Source organism: Zingiber officinale, chromosome 2B (genome assembly GCF_018446385.1).
Source record: "Zingiber officinale cultivar Zhangliang chromosome 2B, Zo_v1.1, whole genome shotgun sequence".
Lineage (NCBI taxonomy): Eukaryota > Viridiplantae > Streptophyta > Magnoliopsida > Zingiberales > Zingiberaceae > Zingiber > Zingiber officinale.
Window position 1 is genome coordinate 116,576,240 of NC_055989.1, and position 21,158 is coordinate 116,597,397.

Consider the following 21,158-nt stretch of genomic DNA (forward strand, 5'->3'; position numbering starts at 1 on the left):
TAACAAGCCTATCGCTCCTACAGTATAAAAGCACGAAGATGATTAAAGAAGTGCAAATATACTAACGACTAAGAATCCGGTGATGAGCATTATTGTCATAGCAATGTTTCATCAGAGCATCGGCATTTTAGAGCGAGACGAGAGCAGAGGCACTTGAAAAGTGACAAAGAAGCCTCCGCTCATGACCTTCTTTTATACATGGCTCCCTGCCAGTATGAGTCAAATGACCTCCCATGTCTCTAGACATCTCTAGATATGGTATCTATGCATTCTTTGCACATCCACTCTTTTATAATTAAGAATCAAAACAGACAATTTTGATACCCACTAAGGCTAGCTTTTGCTACTTGTCCAAGTCGGACGCTTGCTTAGTGTTTGGGATCCAATTATCTCCATCTCAGCGACTTTCATTTCACATCATCCAACCTTCTTTGCCTTGCTGTTGTCCATTTTAGCATTCGACCTCAATAATAGATTTCCACCGCATCAATTGTCTCAACTTTTAAGAAACAAGGAAAAGATGTTGATATTTTGCCCACGATTCATTGTGATAGTAATGGAAAATGGTTTAGGTACAAACTAGGCCAATCTATTATATTAACATATTGCTCAACTTGATGCTTTCTAAACGAGGGGTGGGCTGGCTGTGGGAGACAAGGAAAAAAAACAAGGTAAAAGGAAATTGATGTGGGTCACTTCTACCATGGTGGAAGATTGAAACCAAAGCTTGAATTTTTCGATGAGGAAGCCAACCTCCGGTAATCATTCGTTGTTGATATTTTCAAGCCAAGTAGCAAGCTCATTTGTTGAGGGTCTCATCTTGGGGGAGTTGTTCAGGCAAAGGTGAGCAATCTCCAGCATTTTCAGCATCTGGTACTCGTACAGTTTATCATATACGTGAGGATCGAAAACTTCAGCCTCCCTCTTCGCCGCCTTCATTAGAAGAACCCATGAGACTAACTCCCTGGCCGCTCTTGGCTTGCACATGTCCAACGGCCTTCTGCCAGTAAGCAACTCCAGTAGAACAACACCCAAGCTATATATATCACCTCTGAAAGTAGCAACGGAGGATTGGCCGTATTCAGGAGGAATGTAGCCCAACGTACCAACTAAGTCTGTTGTTACATGCGTGTCATAAGGCAAAATAAGTCTCGCCAGCCCAAAGTCGGCAAGATGAGCTTCAAACTCGTTGTCAAGCAAGATGTTGCTCGACTTAATGTCTCGGTGTAATATGTGGGGATCACATGATTGGTGAAGGTATGCCAAACCCCTTGCGGCGCCTTGAGCAATCCTTAGTCGTTTGTTCCAATCTAGTATTGAGCCAGCTCCTTCTACCTTCTCGTGAAGCCAGTAGTCCAAACTCCCATTCTCCATGAATGAGTAGATTAGAAGTCTGTCAGTCCCAATTTTGCAGTATCCTTGAAGTAGAACCAGGTTTGCATGCTGAGCTCTCGAAAGAGCTTCTACCTCTGCCTGGAATTCCCTCTCCATCTGGCCGTAGTCTCCGGAAAGCCGCTTGATTGCCACATTACTACCATCTGGGAGTGTTGCTTTGTAGACTAGTCCGAAGCCTCCACAACCAATGATGTTAGCTTGGTCAAAACTGTTGGTTGATCTCATGATATCACCGATGCTCAGCTCCTTGTTCTCCTTGTTCTGAAACAAAAGCACCAATCTTGACCCCTCCTCTATCTTCGAGTTCCCATTGGTATCCATCACTGGCTCAACTGAATCCTCCCTCCGGCACTGAGTTCTTGATACAAACAGATAGACAACAACCAGGAGTAGAATGGTTCCGAGCGTTGTGCCAGTGACCATGCCAACGATTAAGTTTTTGTCACTCCTTCCATCACCATCTGCTTGTTTGGGAAGTTGAGGTACATCAGAATTGCACGAGTTCAAGTGATAGCCACAAAGACTGGGATTGCCCTCAAAGTCGGAGCCTGAGAATGTCGAGAACTGTCCTCCTGTAGGGATGAATCCAGTTAAATTATTGAAGGCCACACTGAAACTAGAGAGAAAATTTAAGCTGGTAAGTGATAGAGGAATGCTTCCATTCAGTTGATTGTGCGACAAATCTAAGCTCTCTATGCTTGACATGCCTGATAACTGCTCAGGAATAGCCCCTGATAACTTGTTTCTGCTCAAGTCCAATGTATGGAGATTCTTCAGGTTCCCTAGTCCCGGCAAGATTGATCCAACGAGCAAGTTATTTCCTAGGATTAAGGATGGGGGGAAGCTGCTGAGCTGGTTGTACTGCAATCCCTTTCCACTGTTGTTTCTCTTGATGAAGAAGGGAAAATAATCTGTCGAAGCTCCAAGCAGTGACCTATTTGGAGATATTAGGCCTTGGACATGCGCCAAACTTTCTGGGAGGTTACCGCTGAGTGAATTGTTGGACAAGTCTAAATAGAACAAGTAATCGAACTTCCCTATCCACGAGGGAATGGTCCCTTGTAAATGATTCCACGAGAAATCCAAAACCAGAAGCTTGGTGCAGTTTGCTAACCAGGGTGGTACTGAACCGGAAAGGCCGCAGTTCGCGATGACAAGAACCTGCAAATTATGGAAACCATGAATTCGATTCACCGGCATCCTCTCTTTGTAATCGTGGAAATTCATGGTAAGGACTAAACCAGCAAGTGAAGGGAGACCCTGAAGGATTTCCATGGCTGAGGATATGTTGGATAAACTGTTGTTGGAAAGGGAGAGGTAGGATAGCCGAGTAAAATTCTTGAAACTGTTTGGGAGTTGACCGCTGAGGTTGTTTCGCGCAAGATTTAAGGTTCTCAACTCCACACACTGGTGCAGAGTAGAAGGAATGTGGCCACTGAAAAAGTTTGACCCAAGATCAAGATAGAGCAACTTCTTCATCCTTGCGCAGTCTAAACTGATGTCGCCACTGAGTGAATTATTTCTAAGATTGAGTACCCTGAGCGACGATGCGCTCGACAATGAAGAGGGCAAAGGGCCATCAAAGCTATTGGAATGAATAGAAATATACGCTAGCATCCTTAGGCTTCCAAATACATCTGGAATTCTACCCGAGAACGAATTCAGTGAGAGATCCAATTGCTCAAGGTTAGATAGGTTACCCAGACTTGAGCTCAAACCGCCGGACAGCTGGTTCTCTTGAAGATTCAATATCCTCAAAGATGAGAGCATGAACAGCTGCGGTGGCAAGTTCCCCCTGATCTCATTCAAATCAAGTGAGAGCTCCTGAAGAGAAGTACAGTTGGAGATAGCTGCAGGGATTTCACCAGACAATAAGTTCATGGAGAAGATAAAAAATCTAACTCCGGGAGCAGAAGCGCATATGGCCGTAGGAACGGTGCCGGAGAAGGCATTGAAGCTGACGTCGAGCAGGATCAAGTGAGCGGACCCGACGAAAAGAGGGAGAGTGCCATTGAAGAAATTGTAGGAGACATTGAAGTGGCGAATGGAAGGAAGGTATAAATCAGCAGGAATGGAGCCTGAGAAATCATTGAACTCGAGATTGAGCACTTCCAATTGGCGATGACGAAACAAAGTGGATGGAACGGGGCCGTGAAGGGAGTTGTAAGAAAGGTTAAGCCATTTAAGGTAGGATAAATCCGCCAAGAAATGAGAGAGGGAGCCCTTCAGGCTCTGGTTTTGAAAGTCCAGTCCGATGACTCGGGGTCCAGAATCAGGCGAGCCGCCGCCGCAATAGACACCGGGCCAAGAGCAACAATCGGTGGAAGAGGCATTAAAGCTCCAACCCCTGCCTTCCGAGTCCAACTCGCCTGAGAACTCCAGCAGAGCTTCGAGCTCATCCGGGTGGCAGGCCTGTTCTTGTGACCTCGTGCACAGGCATAGGCATAGACATAGCGAGAGGAGGCCGAAGAAGAATAAAAAGCTACTAATTCTTTTCGCCAAAAAGACATCCAAGGCGCCACCTTTCTTCGCCACCATATCGCCGCGGATTACTGCGTATTCTGCGAGTCGTCACCTTGCGAAGGTTATCCCCCAAATTAAAGAAACTCCCTAGCTAGTCACGGTAACAATCATGAGGAAGAAGAGAAGAGAAGAGAGAAGAGAAAAGGTTAAAAGCAGCCGAGCAGTCACTGGAAAATGGGCTGACAATTTATGGAGTAGTTTGGAAGAGAAAAGTTGGTCTGAACAGGGGCTAGACAGACGGTGAGCATATACAGTGACGGCGACGGTGACTGACAACCGTCAGAACGGGAGTCACGTACGTCGCCGCGCCGCTTTCATGCATGCGGCGCCGGGATTTGCAGGGCAAGTGGAAATGCCAACACTCATCTAAAAGTTCAACTACCCCCTCACTCGTAATTAGTCAAAGGAACTTATCTGAATGACGAAGATATTTCCGTTTTTGGTGATGGATGGGAAGAGCCGAAGAGGAGGACGAGGCTGGAAGCATTAAAGACCGAGAGAAGAATTGATGTTGTGGTTGAGATGACATGAATTGGTTTTTTTTTTACTTTCTAAGGAGACAGAGTCATGGATTGCATCAGCCTACTTGTCTGCTCCTCTTCTCTTCTATGAGAGTCTCCCTCTGCACGGCGGTGCTCAGTTCATATGTTTTGCGGACATTTTTCTTTTTTATATTTGCCATTTTTGTAAATTATAAGTTGAGTAAAAATAAGTGGATCGTTGCTTTTAATTTATTATCAAAGGCTATTTCTACATATTCTTGCAAATTTACTCTATAAATTCGTCTTTTTCTTATCCGCACAGTTATAAACAACTAATCCATCCTTTTCTTTGCCAACCCATCACATAAACCTCAGTAATTTCTTAAATTCATTCGTATTTCATATCATCCGTTGATCATTATATATTTTCCATGCTTGCCAACCTTCAATCAACGAGATTCTCTCGAGGTCTTAACAAATTTAAGCTTCACAATTTACGAGAAAGACAATTTGACACTCTAATATTCCATCAAATATCAGTAAGAAATATTTAAACATTTTTATTGATTAGAGATTTAAGGTTTTAACCAGGGCTTGTATAGTACAGGTTTAAAAAGGTCAGTATTTAGGGTCTATATTCTTTGAAGTTCGTAGAGTCAATTCTATTGTTGAAGCCTTAAAAGATCAGTTAGGAGTTTTAGATAAAACTATTATATAGATCTAAACTTATAAATTCTCAGCATAAATAATAATTTCGAGCACTACTAACTCTCATTTTATATATATATAAATCAAACTTCACATACTAAGATTCCATTGCAATCCATAAAATCTTTTCGATTGTACTATGATCTTGTACGAAAGTAGAGAAAATGGTTGGCTAGGAATGGTGATTCTGATGTTGACTAAAAGAAGACACCTTGCTATCCAAAGAAGCCTCTGAAACACTCTTGCGTCACAAAAGAGCGTTAGTATCAGACCAGGGAAGGAGTCCTGGCGTTGACCCTCTAACTCTCAAGTCAATGATCGAGTCGAGTTTGAGTAGGGAAAAATGAACAATAACTAGTAGTGTGTAAAATTGTGGCATGTGAACATACGTACACATGTAAATGGAGACTCTTTTTTATAATGTCACTGTTTATGCACAAATCTTAAAGTATTTCTAAAAAAGGGTAGACTATAAAGATACTCTAACACCTTTCCCAAAATAGACCCACAATTTCTATGCATGTCAAAGAGGAAGCTTCAAGTGTATAACTTGCCTACAAAATATTCTTTGCCCTCCATGGTACAAAATGCCAAAAATATAATATAAGGTCGTTGGGTTGAGGGACCCAATATGTGTGAAGCTGATAATCTAACCAAGCCTCCTAAGCGTCCTGACCGGCTACCACGTGGAGGTACCAACAGTTAGATTAGAGAACTATAAGTAGTCGAGTGGATTAGATGTCTAGTATGTCCAATCTGATCATATGTTTGATCGACTAGACCACTTGGTCGAGCTCGTTAATACTTGACTTTGTACTTCCTTAAAATTTAGGAGATCAGAGCTTGAGGCCTGATCGACCAGAAGATTCGATCAGGTAGGTTTGTTCAGAATGTTAACCTCCTTTTGACTTTGACTGCCACATCAGCTGATTTCTCGGACTTTGACCCGACTTAGAAGCCCCACATTAATCACTGTATCATACTACGTCTTCATTTTCATATTACAGACAATATAGTTCTATGTAATTGTTTCAATGAAAACTAATACATGATATGAATTTACCCAATTTAAAAGATACTACTTTGTTATGTTCTCTAGAGCATCTTAAACCTTGTTTTTCAAATTTGGTCAATTTAGGGTCTTTTATAAATTTTAGCCAAAATTGTTACCTAGACCAAAACTTTTTCAATTTTAAAGATGGCCCATTTTTGTGTTCCCTAGAGCCTATGATTCATTGTATGTTTTTTTCCCCAATTTTGACAAGTTTGAGAGCATATAATTTTTTTTGGCAAAAATTGTTAGAGAGACTCTTAAATTCTTCAAATTTAAAAGGGAACCTCTTTGTTCTTTTCTTTAGATACTTTTGAATCATTTTATATACTTAGTTATGTTGTTTGTGTTGATAATCTAAATGCATGAATTAAAATGAATTAATACGGTAAAGACTTATAGCGATCTCCCACAGATCTGCAATCGACGATGGCAAGGCTCGCTGTCGAAAGAACGATCATAGGATCGGAAAGCTCTCCGTAATTCCACGAACCAAATCCCACCGCCTCAGATGTTCTCTTTCTTATCTTTTTTCACACCTTGCCGAATGATCCTTAGACGCACTCTTTATAAAGGGAAATAACCCAGGGGTATAATGAACTTTTCCATTAAAAGTAGTGGGGAACGTGGGCATGTTCCCACTTTCCCCATTTCCTACATCTCCCACTCGTCTAAGGTAAGTCACTAAAACAAGTTCATTCAGTTAAGTCACAAAGACTAGTTAAGTCACTAAGACAAGTTCATTCAGTTAAGTCACAAAGACTAGTTAAGTCACAAGGTTAGTTACGAATTATTATTACTTTAGTCGCGTGCCTTGTGCTTTCCCTTGTCCTTGTCTCCCCCACTTGAACCAACTCCACATCAAAGTTTCTTAAGCTTTTTGAATTTGACAAGAAAAATTAAGAAAGGGGATTAGGGCTTGAGAAGCTAAGAAGAGAATAAGAAGAGGAATTCAAGAGAGGAATTATCCTTCTCTTGAAGAAGAAAGGGGAGGTTGCTTTAGGAGAGAGGAGAAAAAAGAAGGGGAAATCTTTGCTAACAGCCACGGGTAAAAGTTTGTGGTGGGAAGAAGGAGGTGATGAAGAAAGGAAGACCTTCCTTTGGAGAAGGGGAAGAAATCTAGGGGTTCTTTGGGGAAGAGCTTTAAAGGTTGGAGAAAGAGAAGAAATGAAATAATAAAGTCTTTGGGAAAGGCTCAGGCGCTTAAACTAGGGTTGTAGAGGAGTAAGTGTAGGGATCTATTGCGACAAATAATATATATACGCGGCAGAAAAAGGATTCCTGCAGAGATGCAAGCAAATGCATAATACACATTTTGATCGAATTGCTACCTTTATTGCGTGAACGGAATAATCCTGGCAACACTGATGCTTCAGTAGATCTCAGCGCGATCATAATGTCAGCGCCTGTAGAGTATCCACATGAGCAAGTCCTTCGGTTCTTCTCCAAGAACTTTAAAAATTGAAGAGCTCTCTTCTCACACGAAAATAGAAGAGCAAGAATGGATAGTCACATGCCACTCATCATCTTGCTAGAAATGATATATACCATGATAATCCAAGAGACATATCTATCTCTTCACCTTCTTGGCCTCTTTATGGCTATTTAAGATGACATTAAAAGAAGAGAAAAATAGAAACTCTTCATCTTATCTGATGAATTATTCATCTTCTCTTATGACTCTTCATCTTCTCCGATAACTATTAGTATTTATCTTAGCGTGCTCTATAGTTAGATTGGGTCATAATAAGGTCCGAAACTAATTTCAGAATTAAGACTCAACCCCATACAATTTTAGTCAAACTAAAATAAATCAATTTCTAAGTCAACATACTCTTTATGTGTGGCCCAATAGGATATCATAACATTAACAGTGTTCCTAAAATATTTTAGATACACAAGCAATGAGTGACATCTAACAATGCATCATTGCTACTCAAGTGATGAGAATGTCGAGATCTGACCTAACCTGTTTGTGTCTATTATCTTGTAAAACTCAATCATTCTATCCTCGATGCCTAGATTGATCTATGAGGTATAGACCGTGTCATCCTCTTATCAATCTTTATATACAACTCTTTATATAGAGAATCATAATGACTTTGGGTCTAAGGACTATTTATTCTAATAGTCACTATGAGAATATTTATGATATTCATATAACAATCCATGAAGCATTCTCAAGATAGGTCTATTCAGTACATATTCTCTAATATATACTCATTTGTCAACTTGATATCTTGTATCCATGACTTATGAGATTAAGTCATCAATTGACTTACATGCTAGTCTCAACATATTAATATTACCCTTATATATTAATGCTTGACTAGGAATAGTTAAAAGTAATATATATATATATATAATATACTTTTAAATATTTATATATTTATATACAGTCTTCGCTATCAATTCAATAAATTGATATATTGTAGATTAAAACCTACTACCCTAAGATATTATTATATTTATTCAACTGACACAAATATGAAGTAAATATAATAATAATAAACATTATCTTTTACTAATAAAATATGATATAATATGTCCCTTGTCAATCATCTCATAATTAACTCTTAGAGTTGATACTAACAGTAAGGAGAATTTGAAGGACAGAGGCGGAGACACGAGAGATTATGAAGGCGCATGTTAGTGTCATAATTGTATAAGTACAATAAAGCTAGACCATGGAATCAACATGTCATTCAATAAAGAAAACTAAACAAATACTTGAATTGAAATTAGATATCAACATTTACATCGGGCTACTTTCTAATCCTAAAATTAAGGGAACTACTCTATGGAGATGGAGTTATAATTCAAAGAGATTGAATCTAAGCAATTATTAACTCAAAACTGAAAGTATAGAGGGACAGATGTCGATCTTCAAATGGGACTCCACACTCCAATCAGTGGACGAATCATCACATTGACTTTTGGACGACTGCTTTAGGGTATCCATAGGAAAGGGGAAACCCTCCCAGAGTTAGGATGCTTGTTGGCCTTTTATAACCCCCCCCCCCCCCCTTCTCAACTATCAAAAATAGTTATTGAACTTCAAACTGTCGGGGGAAATCCATGTGCCACAACTGTGCTTGGGAGCCATAGCTAGGGTGTGGTGCTCTCGGTGCTAGGTTGGGGGGTTCAGACACAGTCATGCCTGGGAGACATGGTCTAGGCGTGTCTGGCTCAATTACTGCGTGAGAGACAAACAAAGTTTGGCCAAATGATGAAGGCATTGCTAGGGCGTGTCTCGATAGACGATAAATATAGGTCAGACATAGTCGTGCTTGGGAGGCATGACTAAGACATGCCCAACTCAGTAAAAGGGGACACGACTACTAGAGATTTTGCTTGAGACATAAGCATGCCTATGAAGCAAGATCAAGGTGTGTTGAGTAATGGAAGCTCCTTTTCAACTCTGTTCTTTGGTTATTTTCATCCAGAGGAGCACGCCTATGCCATAGAACATGATCGAAGCGTGTTTCTTATTTTAAGTTCTCATTTCAAGGCCTAAATGCTTTATTTTTGTTCTGAAAATACGTTCTATCAATAAAAAAGACACAAAGAGCAATTCTCTGGATAAAAAAACTAAAATAAATTAAAATAAAGATGCAAGAATATGAAATATACTCCTAAAATACCACGGAGTGCATGTTAAATAATGCTAAAATATACATAAGAAATACACACATCATATGTCAAGGTTGATTGAATATTTGACATTGGATGAAGTCTAAATAGGTCAAAGTCAAATAAAAAAGTGTTGGTATTGATGAAAGTCCAATAGGTGTTAGCAATAGAAGTCTAACAAGGAATTGACACATGAAAAGTCAAATAAGTGTTAGCAAGTAAAAAATCTAATAAGAAATTGACACGTGAAAAGTGTTGGAGTAATCTATGTACAATGGGTTTTGATGTTTGGGCAATGATTTAAGTTAGGTTTATTATTGTATTTGATATGCATTGTGAGTATGCAGGATACAAGTACAACAAGGAGAGTCCAAGTGTGATATTAGCAAAGGAGGAAAGTCCAAGGGTGAGTTTGGCAGTGTAAGTCCAAGCATGCAATATTGACAACGTAAGTCTAAGTGTGACTTGGCAATGGATGAAGTCCCGGAGGCACAACCTATTCGCAAAGGAAGACCTGATAACAATGACAAGGCTGATGGAAGCTCCAAAAGGTAAGGCGTGAAGGATGAGAAGTCATCCAAGGATCGCGAGGCTGATGGAGGAGGCTAGAAGGCTAAGTTAAGGTTGTGCAGGCAAGGACGAGTGCATGAAAGACTGTACTCAAGGTAAAATTTAAAGGTATTGTAGCGTTACTATAACATTACTATAGTGTACTATAGCAGTTGACTAGTATCGAGTCGTTGACCTGTAACGATCATGAAGGTCAGTCAACTGGTAAGTATAATAGTCTACTAGTGGTGAAAATATTTACTTGGATGTTTCCATCAGAGCTCTTTTTAATGGAGCTCAGGATGCTTGAGCAAGGTAACAAAATTAGTAGTGATTAACCCTAATTAGAGTCTCCAAGTGCTTAAGTGATCTAGTATGGTCTTGTGCGAGTTGTGGTGAGATTTCTCCACTCACAAGGAGCTACGCGAGTTAGCTAAAAGTTCTCCAGGGAATCATCCACCGACATATTAGAATCATCCACCTTACTGACAGTCGTGGAGTAGGAGTAAGTGATCTTCGAACCACGTTACATAAACGTGTTAGAGGTTTGATTGTCTTGTTTATTGCCTCTATGTTTAACTTTCTATTTGTTTGTTTTGTTTTTTATTTCCACTATGCACTAACAAGCGTAGGAAGCAATGATTTGGATGATGAGCTATTCACCCTCTCTAGCCGAATGCAAAGGTCCTAACAAAAAGTTCAATTAGAAGTTAGCAAAGTTGATTGAATTTGATGTGTAACTAAAGTCCAAACAGGTCAAGTAAATCAAATATTTGAAAAGTGAAGTATAAGGTAGTGAAGAGTGACTTGATGCTTAGCAAGTGATAAAAGATTAGATAGGTCAAGGGAGACTAGATTCTTGACATGTGGTGAAGTTCTAGCAAATCAAGGTTTATTATATACTAGGTAAATGAATTCCTAGCAAGTCAGATTGAATAGAAGTTGGGCAAGTGAAAGTTCTAACAAGTTAAGATTGATTTGAGGTTTGACAAATGAAAGTCCTAACCTAGTCAAGGTTGATCTAAGGCTAGGCAAGTGAAAGTTCTAATAAATCAAGGTTGACCAATACTAGATAAATGATGAAGTCATGGAGGCTAAGCCTCTAAATAGTAAAGTCTTGGTACGTCAAAGTTAATCTATAATAAACAAATGATGAAGTCATAGAGACCATGTCTCTAGGAATAAGAAATCTTGGCAAGTCAAGATCTACTCATACTAAGCAGATGAGAAAGTATCAAAGACATAAGATCTCTTGGAAAAATATGAGGCTTATGTTGGTGCGAGAAACATCCGACGATCGAACCTATGTTTTGATTATGTCAAAGGGTTCAAAGTTAAGGTATTTTGTTATCTTATATGCTGAATGAGCCTTGCAGGAAAGTCCTAAATGTACTAGGCAAAAGTCCTAACTGCGGTTAGACGGGTGAAAAATACTAGGGGGTGGTAACCCTAGGTGAAGAAAAGTCTTAGCTGCGGTTAGACAAAGGGAAAACCCTAGGGGGCGGTAACCCTAGGTCTAGGGGGTGGTAACCCTAGGCGAAAAGTCTTGGTGGGTCGAAGCTTCGGGCAAAAGTCCTAGGGGACGGTAACCTTAGGTGGAAATCCTAGTGTCACGAACCAGGTGGAAGTCTGGACAGGTCGTGAAGCGGGCACCCAGCATGAAGACCGGAAGACTCGAGCGCCGAGCAAAAGTCCAGTCAGTCTGGAGGACCGAACTGGCAAAAGGTAACTTCTCCTAAGTGGAGTAGGTGAGGACGTGTTCCCCGCTGAGGGACAGTAGGCGTCAGTTCTACCTAGGGTTTTCGGTCAGAAATCTGAAGTCAGAACCGGACAATCCATTGATTATCACACATTTATTTGTACGTTATTATTGTTTTATGGACTAACATATCTTGCAGGGACAAAATAACAAGGTTTGCCTCGGATAAACAGTGCCCGAGGCGCCCTCCATGGAGCTTGGAGGTGCCTCAGGTGCAAGGCAGAAGCTACGCAGGAAGCCAGGCTGGAGGCGCCCTCATGGAGGCTTGAGGCACCTCGGACGGCATTGAAGGCGCCCTCCAGGGGATTGGAGGCGCCCTCAAGTGGATAGGCAAAGACTGCTTCGGAGCTTATTTGCGTTACGGATCCAACGGTGATGGAGGCACCCTCAAGGGGCTTGGAGGCGCCCTCAATAGCCTTTATAAGGTAGTCTCGACCAGCAGCCTGTATAATCAACTCCCAAGCGATCTTTCAGCTGTGCACTGGCCTAAAGACGATCCAGAAAGTCTATAGCAAGAACCTGACGACTCAAAGCTGCAAATTTCATTTCTTTGTTGTCGGTATAGCTTTCTCAATATTATTTTGTAATAACTTTTTGTAATCTTTTGTGCTATTATAGTTGTTGTCCAAAGTAAACGTTTAACAAGCGTGAGCCTTGGAGTAGGAGTCACCCAAGGCTCCGAACCAAGTAAAATACTTGGGGTCCTTCTGTGTTTGTTTTAATTTCCATTGCAATTACTCGTTAAATTTTCCGAATACGAAAAGTAAAAGTCACGAGCGCTATTTACCCCCCCCCCTAGCATGTCTCGATCCAACAACTTAGATTTAGAGTGGCTAGAGTTAGAGCCTTATTCAACTGATGAGAGTTTTAGTCGATTGATGGATGAGTTAACTCGGCATGACCATATTCTTCTCTACTGCTCACCAGGAAGAGTTCCAAAGTGCCACAAGACAAAACTGTGCTTCCCAACATGGTTATGAACCATGTGGCGACAAACCCTTTTTTACAAAAAAAAAATTGTATTTTAGGAAAGTGTCCCCAATTTTTTTAGGAAAGTTTGTTAGTTTAGTATCCTTGGAAGCTATAAAAGGACCAAGGGAGACATCTATTGGAGGCATTTGGGGATCAAGGGGTTCTCTTCTTCCCTAAGAGGGGTTTCCTTATGGCAAGGAACCCTAGGAGAGCACTATTTCCAAGGAGCCATCGATATTTTGTCCTCCCTCAAGCTTGCAGTTCATCCAAAGACATCAACGCACAGGACGACTAAACTTTCTCTCTCTTTTTTCTTTAATTTGAGTTATAGAATGTTATTTTCTATATGTTTATGTTGTAACTTCATCTCCATGAAGTAGTTCTTCTAATTCTTTGATGAGGGAGTAGCCCGATGCATTATTGACATTCATTTTATATTAGTTTATCTTCTTTTTATCGGAGGATGTGTTGATTCATGATTTGACTTTATTATGCATACATAACTATGACTCTTGCATATGTTTTCATACCACATGGATGTGAGAAAGGACGGAGAGGTGAACCTAATCACCAACCCATAAAGATCAAGATTTGAGCGTCTATTCATGAATGTTGTCCAAAACCTCTTTTGAATACCATTGGATATCATAAAGCTTAATGGATCTACCCTGATTTGAAGTCATGATGTAAAGGATAGTACCTAGAGAACCATGGGGTATCGTGATAAGAGCCTCTCTGAGAAAGAAGTCACTTTAGTAAGAATACCTTCAAAGTAGACGTCACGTTTGAGTAGGTACACCGATATTAACCCAACAAAAGAATTATTTTAAAATTATTTTCTCTAAAACTAGCTTATAAATCATAAAAATTCATATTTTTGAAATATAAACTTCATGTTTTTATTGAATGATGATCACTATTTTTGTATCCCTTAGAATTTGTGTCACGCCCCCAGAAGAGTCCCTGTCCGAGAAAATTTCGGCAGCATCTCCCCTGTACGGCGGACAATCAAAAATTTTCTACAAGCACTAAATACTCAGCCACAGGCGGCTGGAATCATAACAATAATAAAAATCAATCACCACGCAGTTTATATATATATATTCAGCCTCTGGCTGACACAACCACGCAGTAATAATACTCTGACTCAAAAACCACCCTACTCCACTACACTCGTAAAGCTCAAATCCGACGAACTCACCTCTTCTGCCGTCCAGGCAGGCATGTAGTAGAATAAAAACCAAATCCAAATCCATCAATATAATAAAATCTATATCATGTCCATAAGCAAATAAATCCAGAACATAACGAGTTCAAACAATCTAGAACAGAAAGAAACCAAAGAAAACCAAACATATCCTGAAGGTCTGCAGGACCAGCACTACGTGCAGTGAGGACTAGTGACTGGAACTCCCTCCTGACAGCATCAACCTGAAAATAACAACAATGGAGGCGGGGTGAGTCCAACACTCAGCAGGTACAATTGATATGCAAAGTAAAGAAATAACACCTAACACTAATCATGCGTACAGTCTCCTGATATAAGAAAGATATAAATATGCATCTGAAGTAAACAGGAGAATGCTGTACTAACCAGGTCCTGAGTATAAGGTCAAACAGTCCGAGTGGTATAGGAATCCTGTATGCATGTCAAACATAGGTATCCAAACAATATGCAGCATATAAATGCAGCAACCACAAACACAAACAATAAATGCATCATGCATATGATGCCAATGATGCGTCCTGGTCACCCCTGACGCCAGTCGATCATCTCACACACATAGTGAGGCCGAGTGGGTAGGGCTGTGACAACCTGTGTCGTCACTACTCCTGATGAGTGACCGAGTGGACGGGATGCTGTCGGAGTACACCTATCCTCCTACCCCAAATCATAGATGGGGGAGCGTAATGCTCTCAACTCCCGGTACTCAAAGACGGGGAGGAATCCCTGCCGGATAACACGTTGTGTCACACTACCCATGAGCGGACCAACGGTGCCTAACAGAGTCCCTGCTGCAACACACACAGCCTGAATCGACCACTAACCCATGAGTGGTGGTGTGTGCAGATCCATGTAACTGGCGATGTGCTCAGCAATAATGGAGCGGACCATCGCACAGCATGCAATCATGCAAATGATGCATGGCAATAACCATATAAACATCCTGACCTAATCCATATATATATAGAAATGTGCACCCTAGATCAAAGAATCATATCAAATCAAGGTACACAGAAGGTATAAAAACCTAGGTCCTGAACATGGTCAAGCATGACATATCACTACCCCCTATAAGCATGTATAAACAGGTAAAATATACATGTGATGCAAATCAATCAATCAATCAAGCACGTACCAAGATTTGGGTAGTGATTAACCGAAATAGATAAGAAACATAATTAATGAAACATGTTAATTTCATTACTAAGCATATCAAAGACAACAAAAGTCAAAAGTACCCGCCTCCAATAGGAATGTCCAAATCCGACATCGAGATACTCGTCTCGCGTCAAAATCCTGTATCCAATAAATACATTTTTATTTAGCTAAAATTCGAATGAATTGCTAAATAAATCCTTAAAACCAATTAGGGCAAAACCCTAAATAATAATCATCAACTTATCTAAATAAAGTCTAACGATAAATTAGGGTTAGTTACCTAATCCCCAATCCACCATTAGATCAATTCCAAACTACCTAATCCTATCAATCAATCATCAACAACATGATCAAAGTAAAACCCTAAACCTTACCTCAGTTCACAATCCAAATGACTGCAGTGAAAGGTTGCTTGCTGCTGAAAAATCCTCCACACTACCAGGATCAAAATAAAATCCACAACAACAATTAAATACCCTATACTATCAATTAGGGTAGCACCCATAACACTGTAAATCTGAGCCTCAAACCAAAAATACCTAAATTTCCTTACCTATCTCGTAGCTGTGCTTGTTAATCCACCACAAAGAAGGATTGATCTATAACAAAGAAGAATATCCAAGCTCTGATCTTAAAGATCACTGCTCGGAAGGAAGGAGGCGCCGACGGCTAGCTAGGGCACGAGCACAGCAGATAAGAAACTCGTCGTCGATGCTGCTCCGTGCGGCGTCGGCTCTGTGGTGGCGGCAGAGGAGAGGAGAAGAGAAGAAGGTGGTCGGGCGGCACCGGGTGGCTAGGGCACCGAATGGTCCACGGTGGCGCCGGCACTAGGGCACAGACGCGCTGTGGTGGCGTCGGGTGGCTAGGGCAAGCAGAGGAGAGGAGTTTGACTCAGGCAGGCGGTCGGGCGGCGGTGCTAGGGCACGGCGACGGCGGCCGACGCTGAGAAACCGGTACCGGCAGTGGCGTCGGGGCTGAGTCTAGGGCACAGGCCGGAGATCGGCGGTGGCAGAGTCGCCGGCGGCTAGGGCTTCGGCAGTCGGCGCTCGGAAGAGAGAAACCGCCGGCCGGCGGTTAGGGCAGAGAGGAGGAGAAAGGAGGCGGCGTCGGGATAGGCTCGGGTGCGCGAGGGAGAGAAACGGAGGGATTAAGGAAAATAAAGAAAAATATAAAGAAAAAGAAAAGTAAAAAGGAAAAGAAAAAATAAAACTTTTCCTTACTAAAACTGGGTAGCCTAAACAGGCTTTTCCGGGCCCCATCTTGATCCCCGTTAACTCATCCGTACGAACTCCGAAAAATTCCCGAAAAATGTCCAAAAATTCCGAAAAATTCCCTTATTCATATCCGCTTATTTCCGGTATTTTACATTCTCCCCCACTTATAAAAATTTGGTCCCCAAATTTCGTTATCTACCATCAGCAAGTACTAACAACTGATATAGAGTATAAATGCTGAACGGTAAATAAATCACATACCTCAAGTGAAAAGATGGGGATATCGAGCTCGGATAGTGTCCTCGAGCTCCCAAGTAGCCTCCTCGTCCGAATGATGCTGCCATCCGACTTTAACCAGCCGGATGGTCTTGTTCCGCAACTGACGCTCCTTCCGGTCGAGAATCCGTACCGGAACCTCCTCAGAACTGGGATATCTGCCAGCACATGCGTCGGATCGGGTACATATCTCCTCAGCATGGATACATGAAATACATCGTGCACGCCTGACAGGGACGGTGGTAGCGCCAGTCGGTAAGCTACTGCTCCGATCCTCTCCAAGATCTCGAAAGGACCAATATACCGCGGAGCTAGCTTACCTCTGAGGCCAAATCTCTTCACCCCTTTCGTGGGTGAAACTCGCAGAAATACATGGTCGCCCACAGAGAACTCTAGTGGTCTGCGTCTCCGATCAGCATAACTCTTCTGGCGATCCTGCGCCTCTGACATCCTCCGTCTGATAGTACGGACCAACTCTGCATCCTGCTGAACTCTATGAGGTCCCAACAACTGGGCCTCTCCAACCTCATCCCAAAGGACGGGTGTCCGACAAGGTCTACCATACAACGCCTCAAACGGTGCCATCTGGATAGCCGAATGAAAGCTATTGTTGTAGGCAAACTCTACCAACGGCAGATGGTCCTCCCAACTGCCTCCAAAATCCATAACACACGACCTCAGCAGGTCCTCCAAAGTCTGAATGGTCCGCTCTGACTGTCCATCTGTCTGCGGATGGAAAGCTGTACTGAAACGGAGCTGTGTGCCCAAGGCCTGCTGCAGACTCTGCCAGAAACGAGACGTGAACCGTGGATCTCTATCCGAAATGATACTCAATGGAACACCATGTAGTCTGATAATCTCTCGACAATACAAATCTGCTAATCGATCCAGGGGATCAGTCCTCCGAATCGCTAAAAAGTGCGCGGATTTGGTTAATCGATCAACGATTACCCAAATCGCGTCATGGCCTCGTCGTGTCCTCGGCAACCCTACCACAAAGTCCATGGTAATGTGATCCCACTTCCACTCAGGAACAGGAATCCGCTGAAGTAATCCTGCAGGTCTCTGGTGTTCAGCCTTCACCTGCTGACAGACAAGACATCTAGCTACGAAATCCGCGATGTCTTTCTTCATACCGTTCCACCAATAGGAACGTCTCAAGTCTCGATACATACGGGTTCCGCCTGGATGGATCGCAAATCGAGAACGGTGTACCTCCTGTAATAGCTCCTGTAAGACCGGATGAGACTGAGGTACGCATAATCTGCCTCGGAAGAATATAATACCCTCCTCGTCTCGTATAAACTCGGTCTGCTGCCCGGAAGCTATCTGACTACCAATGAACTGCAAATGCTGATCACTGGCCTGTGCCTCTCGGATCCTCGTCCTGACCGACGACTGAGCAACCATGGTAACAAGAATACCCTGCTCTGTCGGTCCCTGCTCCTCAAGATCTAACTCCGAGAAACTCTGAATCAAGTCCGTGACTGAAGTCCGGTGGCAAGCCAAAGTCTCTCTGGACTTCCTGCTGAGTGTATCTGCAACCACATTAGCTTTCCCAGGGTGGTAGCTAATGGTACAATCGTAGTCCTTCAGGAATTCCATCCATCTCCTCTGTCGGAGATTAAGCTCCTTCCGAGTGAAAATGTATTTGAGACTCTTATGATCAGTGAGAATCTCAAATGTGATACCGTATAAATGATGACGCCAAAGCTTCAGAGCAAAGATGATGGCAGCTAACTCCAAATCATGAACTGGGTAGTTCTTCTCATGCTCCTTCAGCTGACGAGAAGCATAAGAGACTACTCTGCCGTGCTGCATCAGAACAGCGCCCAAACCCTGTAGAGACGCGTCGGTGTAAAGTACAAATCCATCCTCTCCAGAAGGTAAAACCAAAACTGGAGCCGACACTAATCTCCGCTTCAGCTCCTGGAAGCTGGTCTCGCAATCCTCAGACCATATGAACTTCACGCCTTTCCTGGTAAGACGTGTCAGCGGCATAGCAATACGCGAGAATCCCTCGACAAAACGTCGGTAATATCCGGCCAATCCCAGAAAACTGCGGATCTCCTGAACTGACTTCGGCTGCTCCCAACCGGTGACAGCCTCGATCTTCTGAGGATCAACTGAAATACCTCTACTAGAAACCACGTGTCCCAGAAAACCGACTGAGGATAGCCAGAATGCACACTTGCTGAACTTCGCGTACAGCTGATGTCGTCGAAGAATCTCCAAGACTGTGCGAAGATGCTGTGCATGCTCCTCCTCGGAACGAGAGTAGACCAATATGTCATCAATGAAAACGATAACAAACTGATCCAGACTCCGTAAAGATGCGGTTCATCAAGTCCATAAACACCGGAGCATTGGTAAGCCAAATGGCATTACCAAAACTCATAATGACCGATCCGTACGGAATGTCGCTCGATATCGAATCTCGACTCAATCGATGATATCCGGATCGCAGATCAATCTTAGAATACACCGATGTACCTCGAGGTGATCAAACAAATCCTCAATCCGTGGTAATGGATATTTATTTATGATGGTTCAGCTGCCCGTAGTCAATACATAACCTCATGGTGCCATCCTTTTCTTGACAAACAATCGGAGAACCCCATGGTGAAACACTAGGCGAATAAATCCCCTGTCTAAAAGCTCCTGGAGTTGAACCTTCACTCGTTCAACTCTTTTGGTGCCATACGATACGGAGCTTTCGATGTCGGCGCGGTCCCCGGAATAGTGAACTCCACTGGCCTTCGGGAGGCAACCAGGCAGCTCCTCGGAAATACATCCGGTATTCCGAACAATAGGAACGTCGGAGAGCTGCGAACTACTACCGTCCTCAGTATTGATCAGCGACAATGAAAACCATGACAGTCGTGAGACAGCAGCCTGCGCCTGAATCGCGAAATAATCGAGATGCCGTCGTCTCGATGCCGGTGAAACTCCACGAGGGTTGGTTCGGAGGAGGTGACCACCCTCGTCGGCAATCAACCATGATATATCGATAGCCAATCCATGCCAAGAATGACATCAAACTCGATCATCTCAATACTAGAAGATCTACCGTAAGTATCATGTTGCCAACGTCTAACAACCTCGATCTCCTGGGTGACGTCTAAAGTATCACCCGACGGTAGGGAGACAGTCAATCGTCGCAACCTAACAGGAGGTAATCTACCAATCTCCCGCATAAAAGTACGGGATATAAAGAATGTGAACTACCAGATCAATCAAAATATCAGCGGAAATGCATAAATGGAAATCGTCCCGGAAAACGGATCCGTCGGCTCGCTGAGCATCCTCTCTGTAATCGCATGAACACGACCAGCTCCGGCGGAGGAGGAGGTGGTAACACCGCCGCCGCGGTGGGCGTAAGCTCGCCATCTTGGACTATGTGCGATAAGGCCGAGAGGATGGTGATCTTGTCGGCCGAGGCCGAGTCGACATCGCCCGAGTCGGATAATAAGGTCCGGAGCAAAACTGGGTGCTTCTGAAGCACCGGAGTACTCTGCCCAAGCATGCCAAATCTTTGCTGCGGAGGGAGCTCCCTGACGTGAAGATTGGGCTCGCCTCCTCGATATGCCCCGACTAGACTGCCCCTCGACTGACCTCCGAAGCCGTGTCTGAGCCTTGATTGACAATCTCGGCTCAGGTGCCCGGCGGTTGCAATAAAAGCAAACCGATCGTCCCCAGAGCAAGCAGTGAGGTGATCTCGGATCCACATCTGAAATAATGAGTATCACCGGAAGGTGGTTGCGGTTCTTGAGAAAACCGGGGCCCTGAAGAAGACCGCCGATTTACGAGGCCTCGAGGCGCCCAGTACCACCGACTGGCGTCTGCGACTACTCTGTGGCTGTCCTGTCGCCTGTGTCTGCTGGACCTGCTCTGATGTCTGACCCGTATGCTTTCTTTTCCTGTCCGGATATGCTGTCTGCCGAGCTAACTCTATCATCAAAGCTCGATTCAATGCATCAGAGTAAGATGTAATCCCTAATCCGGCAAGCTGTACATGCAGATAACCGTCCAATCCCTGTATAAACTGCATCATGCGAGTTCTGTCCTCCGCAACTAACTCTGGACAAAACTGTGCCAACCGGAGGAATTCAGTATTATACTCGGTCACTGAGCGATTATTCTGCCTCAGACTCCTGTCGGCGAGCCATCTGATAGGACAGTGGAAAGAAACGGCTCTCAAAAGCCTCTCTGA

The 21,158-nt window shown here is 42.9% G+C and overlaps 1 protein-coding gene across 1 annotated transcript; it reads right to left on the reverse strand.

Annotated features, from left to right (window-relative positions):
- Positions 1 to 530: 530 nt before the first annotated feature.
- Positions 531 to 3,933, reverse strand: LOC122048596 (phytosulfokine receptor 1-like). The gene has a single exon (XM_042610145.1). It carries the CDS (start codon positions 3,931 to 3,933, stop codon positions 763 to 765), a length of 3,171 nt encoding a protein of 1,056 aa, XP_042466079.1. The 3' UTR covers positions 531 to 762.
- Positions 3,934 to 21,158: the final 17,225 nt, after the last annotated feature.